Genomic DNA, 13,795 nt, shown 5'->3' on the forward strand with positions numbered 1-13,795 from the left:
ACAGTAAGGCACGTGCAATAGGAAACAGTAAAGACTTATGCGGTAAAAATAATCCTGGATTCCTGGAGAAGTCCCATCCAGGGGTGTCCTGTTCTGTTCAACAGCCAGTCTGCTGCACTCATTCATCCTAATGCGATTATGGAGCTAATTTCCTGCCTTTACTTTCCTCGCCATTTCACACATTACACTAATATGACCGTGGAGAGCGGCCCTTATTCCGGCCAAATCGTCTCCACTTTGGGCCCCTTATGGCTGTGCTCTTACACACAGCTTGTCATATTATCAAGCAAAAAAGGCAAATAAAAACATGCACACACATACACACGTGTAACTTAAGAAACACCACAAAAACAACAGCAATTTGCAGATTTGCACTCTCCTGCAGACACACACATTTTGACCTTGATGGTATGGTAGCCAAAGGGCTTTCTGAGCTCAAGTATAAGCCTGCTCTTGCCAACGTGTAGACTAATAGCTGACAAAGCAGCCATTAGTGTAAAGCAGTGATATCCGGACTGACAGATAGACACATGGTACAGAAAGCAACGTATTTAAAGAGCCAAAGAAAGTATACACCTGCACAAACACACAAGAGACACTGACTTCGCTGGAATGACACCCACAGAACTTATGGCTCATTAACATGTTAGCGTGCACACTCTGTGCCAACTTTGATATAGCAAACAGAAGGCGCTTTTACATTCACATTACGTGAGAAGAGGCCTGACACCGTGTAAACAGATGATGATTAACTGTGAAAATATTAGGCTAACAGTAGTGTCTAAAGACTAGTTGTTGAATGTCTTACCGAGGTAGTTGTCATCCTCCGGTTTCCCTGAATAGCTGTGTTGACGCACATCTATATTTGTAGCACCAGTGGGTATTCGTACTACTTCATTATAGCCTGCAAAAAGTGATGGGTTTTGGTCATTAGTATAGTAAGTTTTATGCCAACATCCACTCTCACCATGGAGAAAATAAAAAACATCATTTATAGTTACCAACAGTGATACATCAATATAATGAAAGAAGCTGTAGCTCACCGTAGCGGACAATGTTAAAGGTGCCTGCCACCGTTTTGCAGGAAGAGTTGTCGCCTCCGCACACCCCACACTTGTCCCTTCTGGCTTTAGAGTTCAATACATGGTCACAGCCTGCTTGCTGCTCAGTTAAGATATTGGATTGGGGTGGTGGGTGGGGTATAAGATAATAAAAGGAGTAATTAGGGAGCAGCATAAATGGTAGCAGTAGGAAAGGGATAAGAGATAATACATGACAATGTTGTATTTATTTCCACCCTTCAGCTGTGACTATTGAATAACTCTTTCTTCACTTCAGTTTTAGAGTGCAATACTGTCGTTGCAGGACGGTTTATCAGATTAATATACTCGGCCATGACTATTTCTTTATGGATGTAATGCTGATCATAAGAGAACCCAGTGAACCATAAAGTGGTTACACAAGAACTTATTGCTTTCATTTGTATCACTGACAAGCATGTGAAAATGATTTCCTTCAAGAAACCACACTGGAAATAGCATGACCTGCTCTGCTTGTAATTAGCTGGCTGTGGATACTTTTGATTCCATATTAAAGGACGAAAAGTTAGTTTTAATGCCACGGCATGAATGAAAATCCACTTGCTGAGACCAGAAAGCCAACTTACTGAACCTCAATCCAACTAAAACACTGTGTGTGGTTTAGAGTGTACACAGAGTGGCCCACTACTTCCTTCAAGAAGCATATTGATGTGCACTGTATGTTAGTAATCAAGCTGTCAAACTCAAACTATATCTGTCAAAGGTCTAAAACAATAAACACAGTCTGGTTTGGAAAAGGATGGAAACGCTTCAGAAAAAATTATGAAATCTTTGCAAAGACTACAAAACTCCACATGCTAACTCTGCAACAAGTGTCATATGTAGGACATAGAGTTTTTGTGACACATTTAGCTGTACATATACATTCAAACCTAGAGTTCTAGATATATACAAGTATGGAGACTCACCCTACACAGGCCCTGGACACAGATGTCATTGGTATCGGGTCCGCAGGGTGTGCCATCAATGACTCTGTCCCTGAGCTGATAGTAGGCTGTGCTGCCGGCCACCCTGCAGAACAGCTTACACCTGTCCTTCATCAGGACTGAACAGGAAGGTAAAACAAGAACATAAAACTTTATATCAATACATTTCAATGTCAGAACTAAATGATGTACATTGTGCACAAGTGACACCAACTTGCAAAAAGGAGATAGCGGGATTCCAGTAACAGAAAAAAAAGTAAGTTCTTACTTCCACTGTACTTGGGTACCCAGCGAACATTAGGAGGTAGACCGTTGATGTTAAAGTGCCTGCCATCGAAAGCTGCACATTGCTCCTCCCTGAAGTCTTTCTTCTGCCTGGAGCAGGGCTCAGAGTTACAGGAACGGAACTTCATCCTGCGACCAACACAATACATCCCTCCATTCCTGGGTCTGCGAGAAGGATTGGAGAGCTGAATTAGCTAAGCATTGGTCTGATTTAGTATATTTTAATAATATAGATAGATGCTAGACATTTTTCAAACACAGATTAAAATTCTCATGTACCACATGTTTCTGGAATGACAATAAATTAACCTTGAACCTTGAAATTTGAAATTTGCCTGTTCTTCTTTTAACCTACTAGCCAAATACTCATATCTACATTGTGTGAAAGACAATGTTTTATCATCGTCAGACTCATCATGCCTCATAGTTTTCTCTCGATCCATGAAACCAGGGAAAAATTAAACTTTGGAAGAAACTCAGTGACCTCTTTATTTTTTACCAGGAAACCACTCTGGAAGATCTGCGGTCAGAAGGCCTTTCTTGATGAACAGCTATGGAAAGAATTCCCTTAAGGAGGCTTGATCTATGCAACATTGACTTTGGTAGCTAAGATAGAGACAAGGTCCACTAGACATGAAGGACTACAAAGGGAGGAACTGCTCACATGGGTCGGTTGCATTCGCGCACAGCAATCTTGATTCCACCGCCGCACGTTCGCGAACAGGTACCAAAAGGACTCCAAACTCCCCATGCCCCCTCCACAGGTGCAGCGTCATGCTCTTTGGCTATACACAGGCCATGTTTGCAGTGCTGCAATGACAGAGAAACAGTAAAGAGTCGGATTAATGTCGCGAACGAGGGCACGAGAGGAGAGGGATGAGGTGAGTGACTGAAAGAAAAATAAGCATGAGAAGGAGAAAGTCAAAAAAGGAGAGAAACAGTCAGCGTGAGCGTATGAAATCTTATCCGTAGAGCTGGCAACACATCTATCTGCTCTCCCACGCTTTGATGCTAATCTGGGAGAAATTATACAGTGAAGCAAATGGAAAAAAAGAAGAACTGAAAAAAACGTTCACGGCTTGGTCTGCCTTGTGAGAAGACAAGTATATGTCACGCACACAGTCAATAAATATATCTCAGCTCATAACAGGAGGATAATCTTACCCTCGTCAGCAAACACACTCAAACATTAGTTCTTTTGTATGCTTTGCTCTGACATGTCATGGGACGAGAGGTTGGTGTTTACTGCAATGTATGTTATGTTCTTTGATCTGCTCTCAGTCTAGTGGCAGGAAGTAGGGAGTTGGTAAGAAAGTCAGACTTCAAAGATTCACTAAGACAGAACACAGAATTTATGACTCCATGTCACCTTCATACATGTTAGTTATATTCAATGACCAAAGGAGAAGTATGTGTTAATGGCAAGTTTCTTTGTTTTTTTTCCACTCTAAATTAACTGAAAAAGCCTTAGGATTAAAAAAAAGGAAATGTGGAACAGCTTGTCAGATTGTAACACAGAACCATATGACAACTAACACACAATGTAATGGATAGAAATGTGGAGTTATAATGGAGAGTTAAAACTCTACATGACTCAAACTGCTGCTTCAACTGAACGCAGCTCAGCTGGCTAACTCCTGATCCTCACTCATTCTATCGACAAATAATACATACACCCATTTTTTTTTCATCTAAAAACTACAAACATGGCCTCACTTAAAGCACCTGTCTGCATTTCCACTCATTTTATGACTCTGATACCTTTCCAGGGGAGCAGTCAGTGCCGTCTGCCCAAGGCATGTGCTGGGTCCTGCAGCCTCTTTGAGCTCCCTCAGGACTGGTGCACCACAGCCTCCTACACTGGGTCTGAGAAACACATACAGAAACACAGAAACATGCATCATTAACCCTTAAGTTCCAGCATAACAACAAGACAACTATGTATTTACATTCTTACAAAATTCTTTAAAAGGTCAACAAAGTAAATATGCTCTAAATAGATAGTTTGATATGATGGTTTGAGCCTGATCCTCTTCATAATCAGGTTTCAAACAGAGTTATCAACAGAGTTTATAGGTGATAAAATAACATGTTTTGAAATTCATCGAATGTACTATCCGAGTGTTGTTTACTATAGTGTATGACCCGAAGACTTGAAAATCTGCTAGGAATCTCTGCAGCACATGATTATAACACAAGACACTTCTCTCAGAGAACTACATGTACAACATGACAGTTTAGATTAACACATCAACTCCACTCACCATATAGGGGCACACCTGCGTTCCCGGCCCGAATATCAACTCACACTGTTTATTGACATTGTATACGCGTCCAGGCAGCTGCTGTGAGACACTGTATGGCCTAGAAACGGGCTCATCGAGCAAGCACTCACCATACCCTGTGCTATTAAGAAATAAAAATAAAATGACTTAAAGAAAAAAAGGAAAAACAAGAGACACAAACAAACAAAAAACACACTCAGTACAGCAGGAGAGGTCATTTTTTTCTGTACATATATAGAGCCCCTACTGGACACACAGCTTGCTCACAGTCTTGAAGAAATTATGTTTTTTATATAGTTAGTGTTGGTATCTTCAGAGTTAGGTGGAAAAGGAGCACTTAAAATGAGGTAGCATTTCAAAAATTCCTTTCCATGAACTATTTACTACGTCCTACAGCAAAGAGTTACTTTATCATTCTCAGTTGGTTAAGGAGCCTTTTAAAGAGATGAGGCTGTAACAGCCCTAAGAATGAACAACAATCTGTATATAATCCTGAAATGTGTCTGATGCTGCCAAAAGGAGAACAACTGTGTACAAAGTAAACACACTGCACTCTGTGTGGGTTCAAATGCAGAAGAAGATTACTGTGAGATTTCCACCTCAACAGCAGAAATCATCTTAATATATTTATCAACATGCATGTTTTAATCTATTTGAAAGAAAAGACAGTGACATACTCGAGGAACTCTGTGATGTACTTCCTGCTACACTTGGACCACATCCAGGGGTTTGTGTTGTAGTTCAGAGTGGGAGCCATCACATGTTGCTGAATCTTAACTCCATCCTCCTTACACTTATTACTGTCATCATGAGGCATGTTAAACCTATAAAAGAGAAAACACAAGAGAACGTTGAGGATTCTATAAAACATGGAGGACACAAGGAGAACTGAACTGAACTTTGCTGGTTTTACTTCTGGTGATTGAAGTTGATGCCACACAGATGCTCAGCTGTCTAAGAAAACTCTTTGGTTGCAGTGAATAAAACAAAAACCAGTAGGATAGTGATTAATGCGTTTATACTGTTTCTGGCTGGAACTTTAAAGTTTTAAAGCTGCTGGCTTTGGGAAACCCATTCAGGGTTGATGTTGAAAATATTGCAGAGCATTTGTATTGCCTGCCTGTGGTAACAGCACATTATTAAATTATGAAAATTGGCAACTGTGTAACAAATAATGTGATGTGAAAATCAGAGCGCAGTGAGTATAAGCATTCAAGCCCCTGCAGGGTGAATAATAAGACCCTGGTTGGTGGTGACCAAGTACAACACCACAATAACCACAGTCCTCTTTCTGAGCTACTCAGCTCCCCACCTGACAGGTACCATACAACACTGAGCTCTGAGGCTAATCAGTCCCAACGCATGTTGTCACCACCTGATGCGGATAAACATGGAATAGAACAATCCCACCTCTTGTTTAGAGGTTAATGGGAGAATTTATTAGAGGTGATGAGGGCTGTTAAGTTCCGTAACAGTCTCCACTGTAGGACCACCCACCCCCACCCATCCTTATACATGTACACACACACACACGCCTCCCTGTGCCCCAGCTCTAGCTGACTCAGGACTTTGGACAATGCAGTTTGCTGAAAAGTTGTTTAAATTTGGCAAAATCCAATTTCTAGACTCTTTCCTCATTCCTCTCAAAAAGAAAGGCAGGCAGCTGGGAGATGTGATCAAAAACTCACAGAAAACAAAGGGGAATAAACGGCTGTTGTTTCTTAGTCCAAATGTGAAATTCTATTATCCACATCTGTGAGCAAGGCTTGTGTGGATTCCTAGAAAGACCTCTGCAGTTTAAAAAATGTCTTGCTGAAGCCAAAACTCATCAGCCAGGAGTAGTGGCACACACAAGGTAAACAATGAGTGGAAACACACTGTGCTTACACATGGCCAAGTTCGTGGGCGATGGTGAATGCAGTGCTGAGTCCATTATCCTCACTTATGCTGCAGCTCCTGTATGGATCACACACGGTCCCCAACTCTGCAAGTCCTGAAAAAGAGGAAAAAATGCTTTGAATCACATGATGTATACATTTATGAATGAAAGTCTTTAAGCACATTCAAAAACAAATCCACGTACCAAGGGTGTCACACTTATCCCTCGCTCTACAGATGTCCTGCCTGAGGTGAAGACACAAATAATTGGCCAATCAATGGCTCTGTTATGATTACAGCAATGTGATTTAGTTTGATGGACATTAGATTTAGACAATTCAAGACCCACAGCATGCAGCAAATAAATTGATAACTTGATATATTTCTCGCACCTGGTGATGAGGATGGCGGTGTCGTGATGGGAATGGTGGTTATCATCCAGGATGTTCTGGCTCTGTTGCCAAATGCAGAAGTTCTTTAAAGTGGTCTGTGCATTAAAAGAAATCACTGGACCTTCCTGAAAAAGATGCAGGGAGTAAGAATCAAAGGCACAACTTATTGATGAGTGTGTAAGTGACATACTTGTTTAAAATGCTGAAGAATGGAGATGAATACAAGCTTACCAGCTCATTGTTTATTATTACTAACTTTACAATCACAATGTTAATCAGGTTGCCAATGCTGGGGTCTTTGTAGATCGAGGATACCTGAATGAAGAAATCAAAACATGAACTCAAACATTGTGAGGTTAACACTAGTATCAACATAAGTGACTTTTCTGATATTTTCACAAAGTGAACCCCACTATACATGAAAAATGTATATTAACAGAAAACTTTGACTACATCCAAACGTATGTATTCCTTTAAAAAAAATATGTTTAAACTGTTCCAGAAATAATCTCTAGACATTTTTAACACTCAAGCAACACAATTTTCCCATTTACATCCTCTGGGCAAAAGATGGAACTGTTGCTGAAATTAACACAAGCAAACAAAGGCAACATCAAGCCTGTTGGGGACCAATGAACAAGTAAATGAACCAAAGAGCTTCTGTGTCATGTTTTGTAATGTTTCTGTTTTTGCATGGAAAAAAAAAAAAAAAAAAGTCCATGAGTGTGAAAAACATCAAAGCGGCATTGACACAAGTCTCTGCTGTGCAAGTTTGAAAACATGTTTGTACCTGGATGCTAGGCTTATGTGTAGGATACATTCTACATTTTAAAAACAGAGACTTAACAGTGTGGATGTAGCTTCTATCATGGACTACAGTCTAGTAATTTCAAGCAGGTACCGGGGAATATGGTTGATTTGAAGATCAAGTTGATAATGGCCTGAACCCCTGTGGAGAAGGCAGCCTTTGCCAAGAACAGAATATAGGTCATCTCAGCCTCCTCCTGAGGACTGTCGGCCCCAGGCGCCTGCAGAAGCTGGTTTTTGAAGTGGACGAGAGTATGCAGTCTATGTGACATACCTGAGCTTATTTTTAACATTCATCAAAGCTGTCAGGAAGGGTCTACCTCAAGCTGCCCTCTCTTCCCCCTGGTCGTTTGAAAGTGGTGTTTACCCCTGCCCTGGGCTGCCCTTTTCCCTCCTATGCACCCCCCCCCCCCCCAAAAAAAAAAAAAAAGAAAAAAAAAAGAAAGGCTGACTGATTGACTAGCAGCACAAATAGCACAGCTGAGCAGGTACATACATTTAATGCACCTTTATGTACATTCTAAGTTACTCTATGTTCATATAACTAAGGCACATGAACACACGTTTAATTCCCAACCACCCTCACCAACCACATATTCCCTACAAGCATCCACAAGCTTTTTAATGAAAAGGTACTTACGATAGACATTAATGTGAGTATGTAGTGCTGTAGATTGCTGCCGTGATGCTCAACCATTTTGCTGTCTGCCACCAGCATGACTTCAACGAAGCGCGGGTAGGAGAGGAAGCGCTTTGATCTCCTGTGAGGTCCTGAGTCACCGCTGCTATCATTTGATGGTCGAGCGCTAGAACTGCCGCTCTGTGATCTGAGCAGAGGATCGCTGGCGAGGCTGGCACTCAGTGACTCCAAGTCACTGAATATACCCGCACTGACCACAGGGGCTGCGTTGGACACAGTGGTCACTCCAGCCACTTGCCTTCTTTTAAGCTTTTGTCTCTTCTGTCTCTGTTTGTGTCCTAGTGAGAGAAGTCAGAAAGAAAGAAGCATGTATAAATACACAAAGATGAAGGAATGGTAGGACATACATTCAACAAATAAAAAAGAGATGTACGCGTAAAAATATGTTTTTGACATAGAACTAAGCCTTAATTCTAAAATTGAGATGAATTGAAGTGAGTTGGCTGTCTAGAAGTGGGTATTGTTAAAATATGTTGCTGCCTCCATTGCTCTTTTGTTTATTGTTGCTCAATGAGTGGGTTGACAAATGAATGCTGCCTGGAATCCCTTTTATTTCTCTCTCCCTCTTTCAGAGGAGGGGAGGAGGGCAAAGAGTTCAGACTAGGTAAACCTGGCACCCAGCCATAAAACAATGGAGCACAAACTGCCGTTCGCAAACCAAAAGAAGGCAGTTCAACAACTGGGCAGCAATAAATCTCAACAATCAGGGGAATTAGGTCTGATTTTGATCATGACACGGCAACAAAAGTCCTGAATGCCATTTTTCTTTTATCACATGCAGATCACTCTTCTGGACCACCAGCATTGAGCTGGACTACAGCAGAGGGGTGGGTAACATTATTTAGAACTGATTTAGAACAATTTGCTACTCCTTAAAATGTACAAGGTTATAGTCAAGTTCTGTACAAATACAAAACAGACTTGGGCAAAAGTGGGTCAAATGTATCTTCCTTCAGGCTATGATATCACACACGCACATGCACACAAACATACTGTGGTGCCAGCCAAAAAGGAGGAACACAAACACACACATATATAAAACAAGTATAGGCAAAAAACAAACACACACGCATGCATGCACGCAAGCACACACACACATGCACACACGAACATTGACATATACAGTAAAGCCAAACATCTGCCTGCAGAAGATTTATTTGTCTTCAAAATTGGGATTATTTGGCAGCTTTAAGTTGGCATGACTTAATTATAAAATTTACACTACGTGTTCATGGCAGTGGGTCTATTCGACTTTCTTATCAAAGAGGCAGAGGAAGTACAAGAGTCAACAGGAAGTTCAGCCAGTAAACTGAGATGGGAAGATACAAGGGTGAACTTCAAAATGACTTTTCCTGTGTGAGAGTTGGAAAGCTTCATCACTACTGTACTGCAGCTGTAGACAGAGAACAGTCAGGCAGGCTATGAACTAAGATAGTTCACATTCACAACATACCTTCACTCTGATTTGGTCATTTTGCTATTATATTGTGCCTACAGATGGAATAAACATTCAAATGAAACAGTGCCATCCCACTGTCATACCATTAAAACATTTCAGAGGCTTCATCAGCATTATGATACTAAATTCATAGCGTTCAGTTTTCTGAAGCCTCTTCATATTAATCTATTACTTTCATTTTATTCAAAGTAAAAGTGTAAGAGTGTGTACTATTTTAACAGGAGGAGAGCTTTTCTGCAGAGCCAATTTCTTCATTTTCTTTACCACTAGACATAGATGGATTTATTGTATGTTAACCAAGATAGACTGGAAGTATTTCTATAGTGCCATACTTCACTAGCTTGATAAAATGACTTAGTATGACATTGTCAGTTCATGCTAGAACTGACTGTAGAGAACTTGGGGTAACACAATGCTTGTATCTGTGAGAACTAATTCAAAAGTCATGGCCCACATACACAGAGACACACCAACAGCAAACACTTTACTTAGAATCCACATGTATGCCATGGAAGAAACTTGCATCCCTGACTTGATACAATCACATTCAGACTGTCTTTTGTGCATATAGCCCCTGAGAGACCCATGCCCGGAAGCAAAATTGTGCTGGTTATCTAGAAAAGTGTAACTGACGCAGATGCTTGAGTCAACCGATGTGCTAAAGCCCCCCATTGCTCTGAATCTATACTGGTTACAGGAGCTGTGCATGTGTGTTTGTGATAGTGAGTATACTGTATGTGTATGCATTACAGCTGAAATGACATCTATTTGAGCAAATGCTTGATATTTTTTTCAGTACATTTCTGCTAACCCCGAAAATGTTCACTGTACCTGAAGTGTCACAAGCTGAGTTCTCCCCAGATGATTGTTTCTTGGGTGCACTCTTCCTGTATACAATATGAGGTTTTGTGTGTTCCTCTTCATAGTCTTCTCCTTGATAGCTGTGTAGGGGTTCAACAAAATACTCCCCATCTGGAGACCTGAAAGTGCCAAGCTGGAAAGGAAAAAAATGTAAAAATATGCACAGAAGTTGGTGTCCTGCTAAACTAATTCATTTTTCAGAAACAACACAGGGTAAACAAACACACGTCCTGTGTGTAAGATAATAAACACTTCAACTATAATGTATATTATATTGTATGTATATATGTATATAATATAATATATATATTTTTTTTTTTACTGAAGAAAAGTAAAGTTATGGCAAGCAACGGGGGAATGTTGCCTTTTCGTTGTTCAGTAAATAGGCCAGAGAAAATAAGAGCTGCCAAGACCTGAGGGCATTAAAAAAGGTGAAATGAGTGAATTTGCATGCAAGTAAGAATGGTTTCAAAACAGGAGGAAAAGAATAAACGGGAGACCTGTGATGACTATCAGGAAAGTAGAGGGGCTATATCTTCTTGGCAAGCATGCTGAAAGCCTAGTATTTAGTATTTAGCCAGTTAAATTGAGACTGTGTGACTTGGAGGTCTATGATGTCACTGATAAGATAAGTGCAACCTCAAGCACATTTGGATGCCCTGTTGGTTCAGGTTCATACAAGTTGGCACGGGCAACATTAATAATTCATCATAATATAGTATGACAAAAATTACAATAAGAAAAACAGAACATTTCCTGCATGTGCAAACATTTGCAGCAGAGTTGGCTATCCATCAGCAAGTGGGAACGAGAAGAAGATTCTTGCTTACATCCTGCTGAGAAAAACACTATTCCTACTACTGTGCACCTTGATTGACCCGGGGAGCTGGCAAGGCAACCGGGAATTCCTACATCCCTTACCTTTTAGGGTGCACAGTAAAATTACAATACAATGTTGGCCACCAGCAGTATTGCCGATTTAAAAATAAGTTTGCACTTGGAGGACTTGAAGAAACAATACTCCATAAAGTAATCTCTTCTAGTTTAAGCTGTTTGCAGAACACAGCATTTATATCATAAACCCCTTCTTTTTTACAACTGTTTTTTATGGTTAACCTCAAGAGTGCAATGCTCTGCTCCTGCACTAATGCGTCTGCAAGCCTGGGAGTGGGACCAGTTTGTGATGACGTCAGTACAACCCGTACTCCCGCTGTACTAGCGTGCGTAAATACGTCACCAGCAGCCGGGAGAACGAGGAATGGAGGCAAGATTTGGAGCAGAGGTGTTCATTGAACTTGACTATAGGCAAAGGATCTGGGACCATCACGAATCGGAACAGTTCAATATTTTGGAAGCTTATTAGCCTCTGGCAGTATCACAAAAAAGGGTCCTATTGCGAATAAAATCTTTAACGAGTTGGCTGTATGAGTCTCCAACTTTTTTTTAAATGATTTTCTTCTTTTTTTTTTAATCTAGCTTCACTTTAGGCAGAGCAACTTGCTTAAAAGTGTTTTTATTCTTTAGAAGGAAATGTTCAACTAGTGTGCATATTTATTATTAAATCAAAGCATACTTAAAGTGCAAAAATGAAGTTTGACTTTGATATTTTCATAGATACAAATACAATGCGTGCCAACTTTTTGCAAAATAACATTTGTTGTTTTTTGTATGCCAAGGCAAACTTCTGTCTTGTTTAAGCAATAATGGCCCCTTAATACTAGGGGCGGAAAAGTAAAACACCCGGTCGTAAAGTCATCACATGCAGTCTAACCGTGCGTAAAAACTCACCAGTCCGGAGCACAAACTGATGACCGCGGCATGTTCTGCTTCTGCATTTACTTGTCCCTTATAGAAGCAGTGCCTTAACTCCGTGTCCTCCTCCTCATCCTCCTCTACCTCCCCATCTGTTGCAAAATCCGTTATGTTATCTCCTCTGGGTACTCCAAGTACTGTCACAGTGTAAAGAGGGGCGATAAATCCCGAATCCAGCGTGAGATTGAGGTGATAATTCTGTCCAAAAGCAGATATCCTGTAGTGAATATTTGGCGAGGCCCAGTGATCCGTAGTATTCCCAGTGCTGTCGTCCAAACTTCGTCTTTTTCTCTTGAAGTGCACACTGGTTGGAAACTTGTCACCGGCTTCATTCACCCGCACCGGTGTTACAATCTCATAAACGCCGATCTGGTCTTTTACTGAGGAATAGAAGCAGATGAATGGCATTATTAAGTATTCTGTAGTCCAGTAGCATCAGTAAAAAAAAGCAAAGAACGCAGGTGTGTGAATAGATTGATTATGATTGTTAATGTATTCCTTCTCAGGCTGTTTTTTTTTAGCTGTGCAAGTAGAAGATAGTGGACTTTAGGTACTAGAAAGTGCTGCAACTCATGTGCTTGGCTCCATTCAAAACTCATTCATTCTCTGCCCTCCGTGTAAGAAAACAACTTCCTGACAGAAAAAAATGCTCGGGTTGTCATAGCGGCATACATTACCTGTGCTTGAGTTCAAAAGCAATTTCCCCGTAGATGCGACCACATTCAAGAAATCAGGGAATAGCAGGAACCCCAAGCCCCAGAAGAGCACATGCATGATTGTCCACGTTCAGAGGAGAGTGGCAGCCTGTATTCCTGTAGTAATAGTGTATTCCTCCGGTCACTCCGGGCTTTCCGCCTCCTGTCTGCCACATCCACTTTTATTATCCTCGGCTCTTTGGTAGATGGTCTCTGGCCGGGGAAGTACACTGCTGGAACGTGAGCGCTTCGCGGATTCCCTGACGAACATGCATACTGCAGAGAGGGGTGGGCTGCTCGAACAGTCAACTACGATGGGCTCCGCTGCAAGCCTGTGCAGCTTTCTTCCCAGCGAGGGGCGGGATCATTCATGCAAGGTACCCTGGTGATACAATGAGGCCACTCCCGTGTACTGTGTAGTGACATGAGTGGTCACTTATATCCACTTTGGATGATGTGATATGATCAGTGACTGAGTTGCTCATTTTGTCCTGGTTACACCCAGGCTGTTTTACAGGTTAACATCAGCCAATGCAGGATCCACACTCAGGGCCCCCATTGCATGACCCAATTAACTGACTTTGTTATTATGCAT

At 41.2% G+C, this 13,795-nt stretch overlaps 1 protein-coding gene across 2 annotated transcripts in view; it reads right to left on the bottom strand.

Annotated features, from left to right (window-relative positions):
* The window catches only part of adamts9 (ADAM metallopeptidase with thrombospondin type 1 motif, 9), a 44,176-nt gene extending 30,689 nt beyond the window's left edge, over window positions 1–13,487 (bottom strand). For both annotated transcript variants that reach the window (XM_061042315.1, XM_061042316.1), the window contains exons 1-16: window positions 13,183–13,487; window positions 12,482–12,885; window positions 10,664–10,826; window positions 8,314–8,651; window positions 7,098–7,181; window positions 6,867–6,991; window positions 6,680–6,720; window positions 6,484–6,589; window positions 5,274–5,420; window positions 4,576–4,717; window positions 4,073–4,177; window positions 2,976–3,121; window positions 2,295–2,476; window positions 2,009–2,145; window positions 1,044–1,161; window positions 809–904 (exon numbers count right to left, since the gene is read on the bottom strand). In XM_061042315.1, coding sequence (XP_060898298.1) covers window positions 809–904; window positions 1,044–1,161; window positions 2,009–2,145; window positions 2,295–2,476; window positions 2,976–3,121; window positions 4,073–4,177; window positions 4,576–4,717; window positions 5,274–5,420; window positions 6,484–6,589; window positions 6,680–6,720; window positions 6,867–6,991; window positions 7,098–7,181; window positions 8,314–8,651; window positions 10,664–10,826; window positions 12,482–12,885; window positions 13,183–13,279 — 2,431 coding nt within the window. In that variant the 5' untranslated portion in view covers window positions 13,280–13,487. The remainder of the gene's footprint in view (window positions 1–808; window positions 905–1,043; window positions 1,162–2,008; window positions 2,146–2,294; window positions 2,477–2,975; window positions 3,122–4,072; window positions 4,178–4,575; window positions 4,718–5,273; window positions 5,421–6,483; window positions 6,590–6,679; window positions 6,721–6,866; window positions 6,992–7,097; window positions 7,182–8,313; window positions 8,652–10,663; window positions 10,827–12,481; window positions 12,886–13,182) is intronic.
* Between the last annotated feature and the right edge of the window lie 308 nt (window positions 13,488–13,795).

The sequence above is a fragment of the Labrus mixtus genome, chromosome 7 (assembly GCF_963584025.1).
Source record: "Labrus mixtus chromosome 7, fLabMix1.1, whole genome shotgun sequence".
Classification (NCBI taxonomy): domain Eukaryota; kingdom Metazoa; phylum Chordata; class Actinopteri; order Labriformes; family Labridae; genus Labrus; species Labrus mixtus.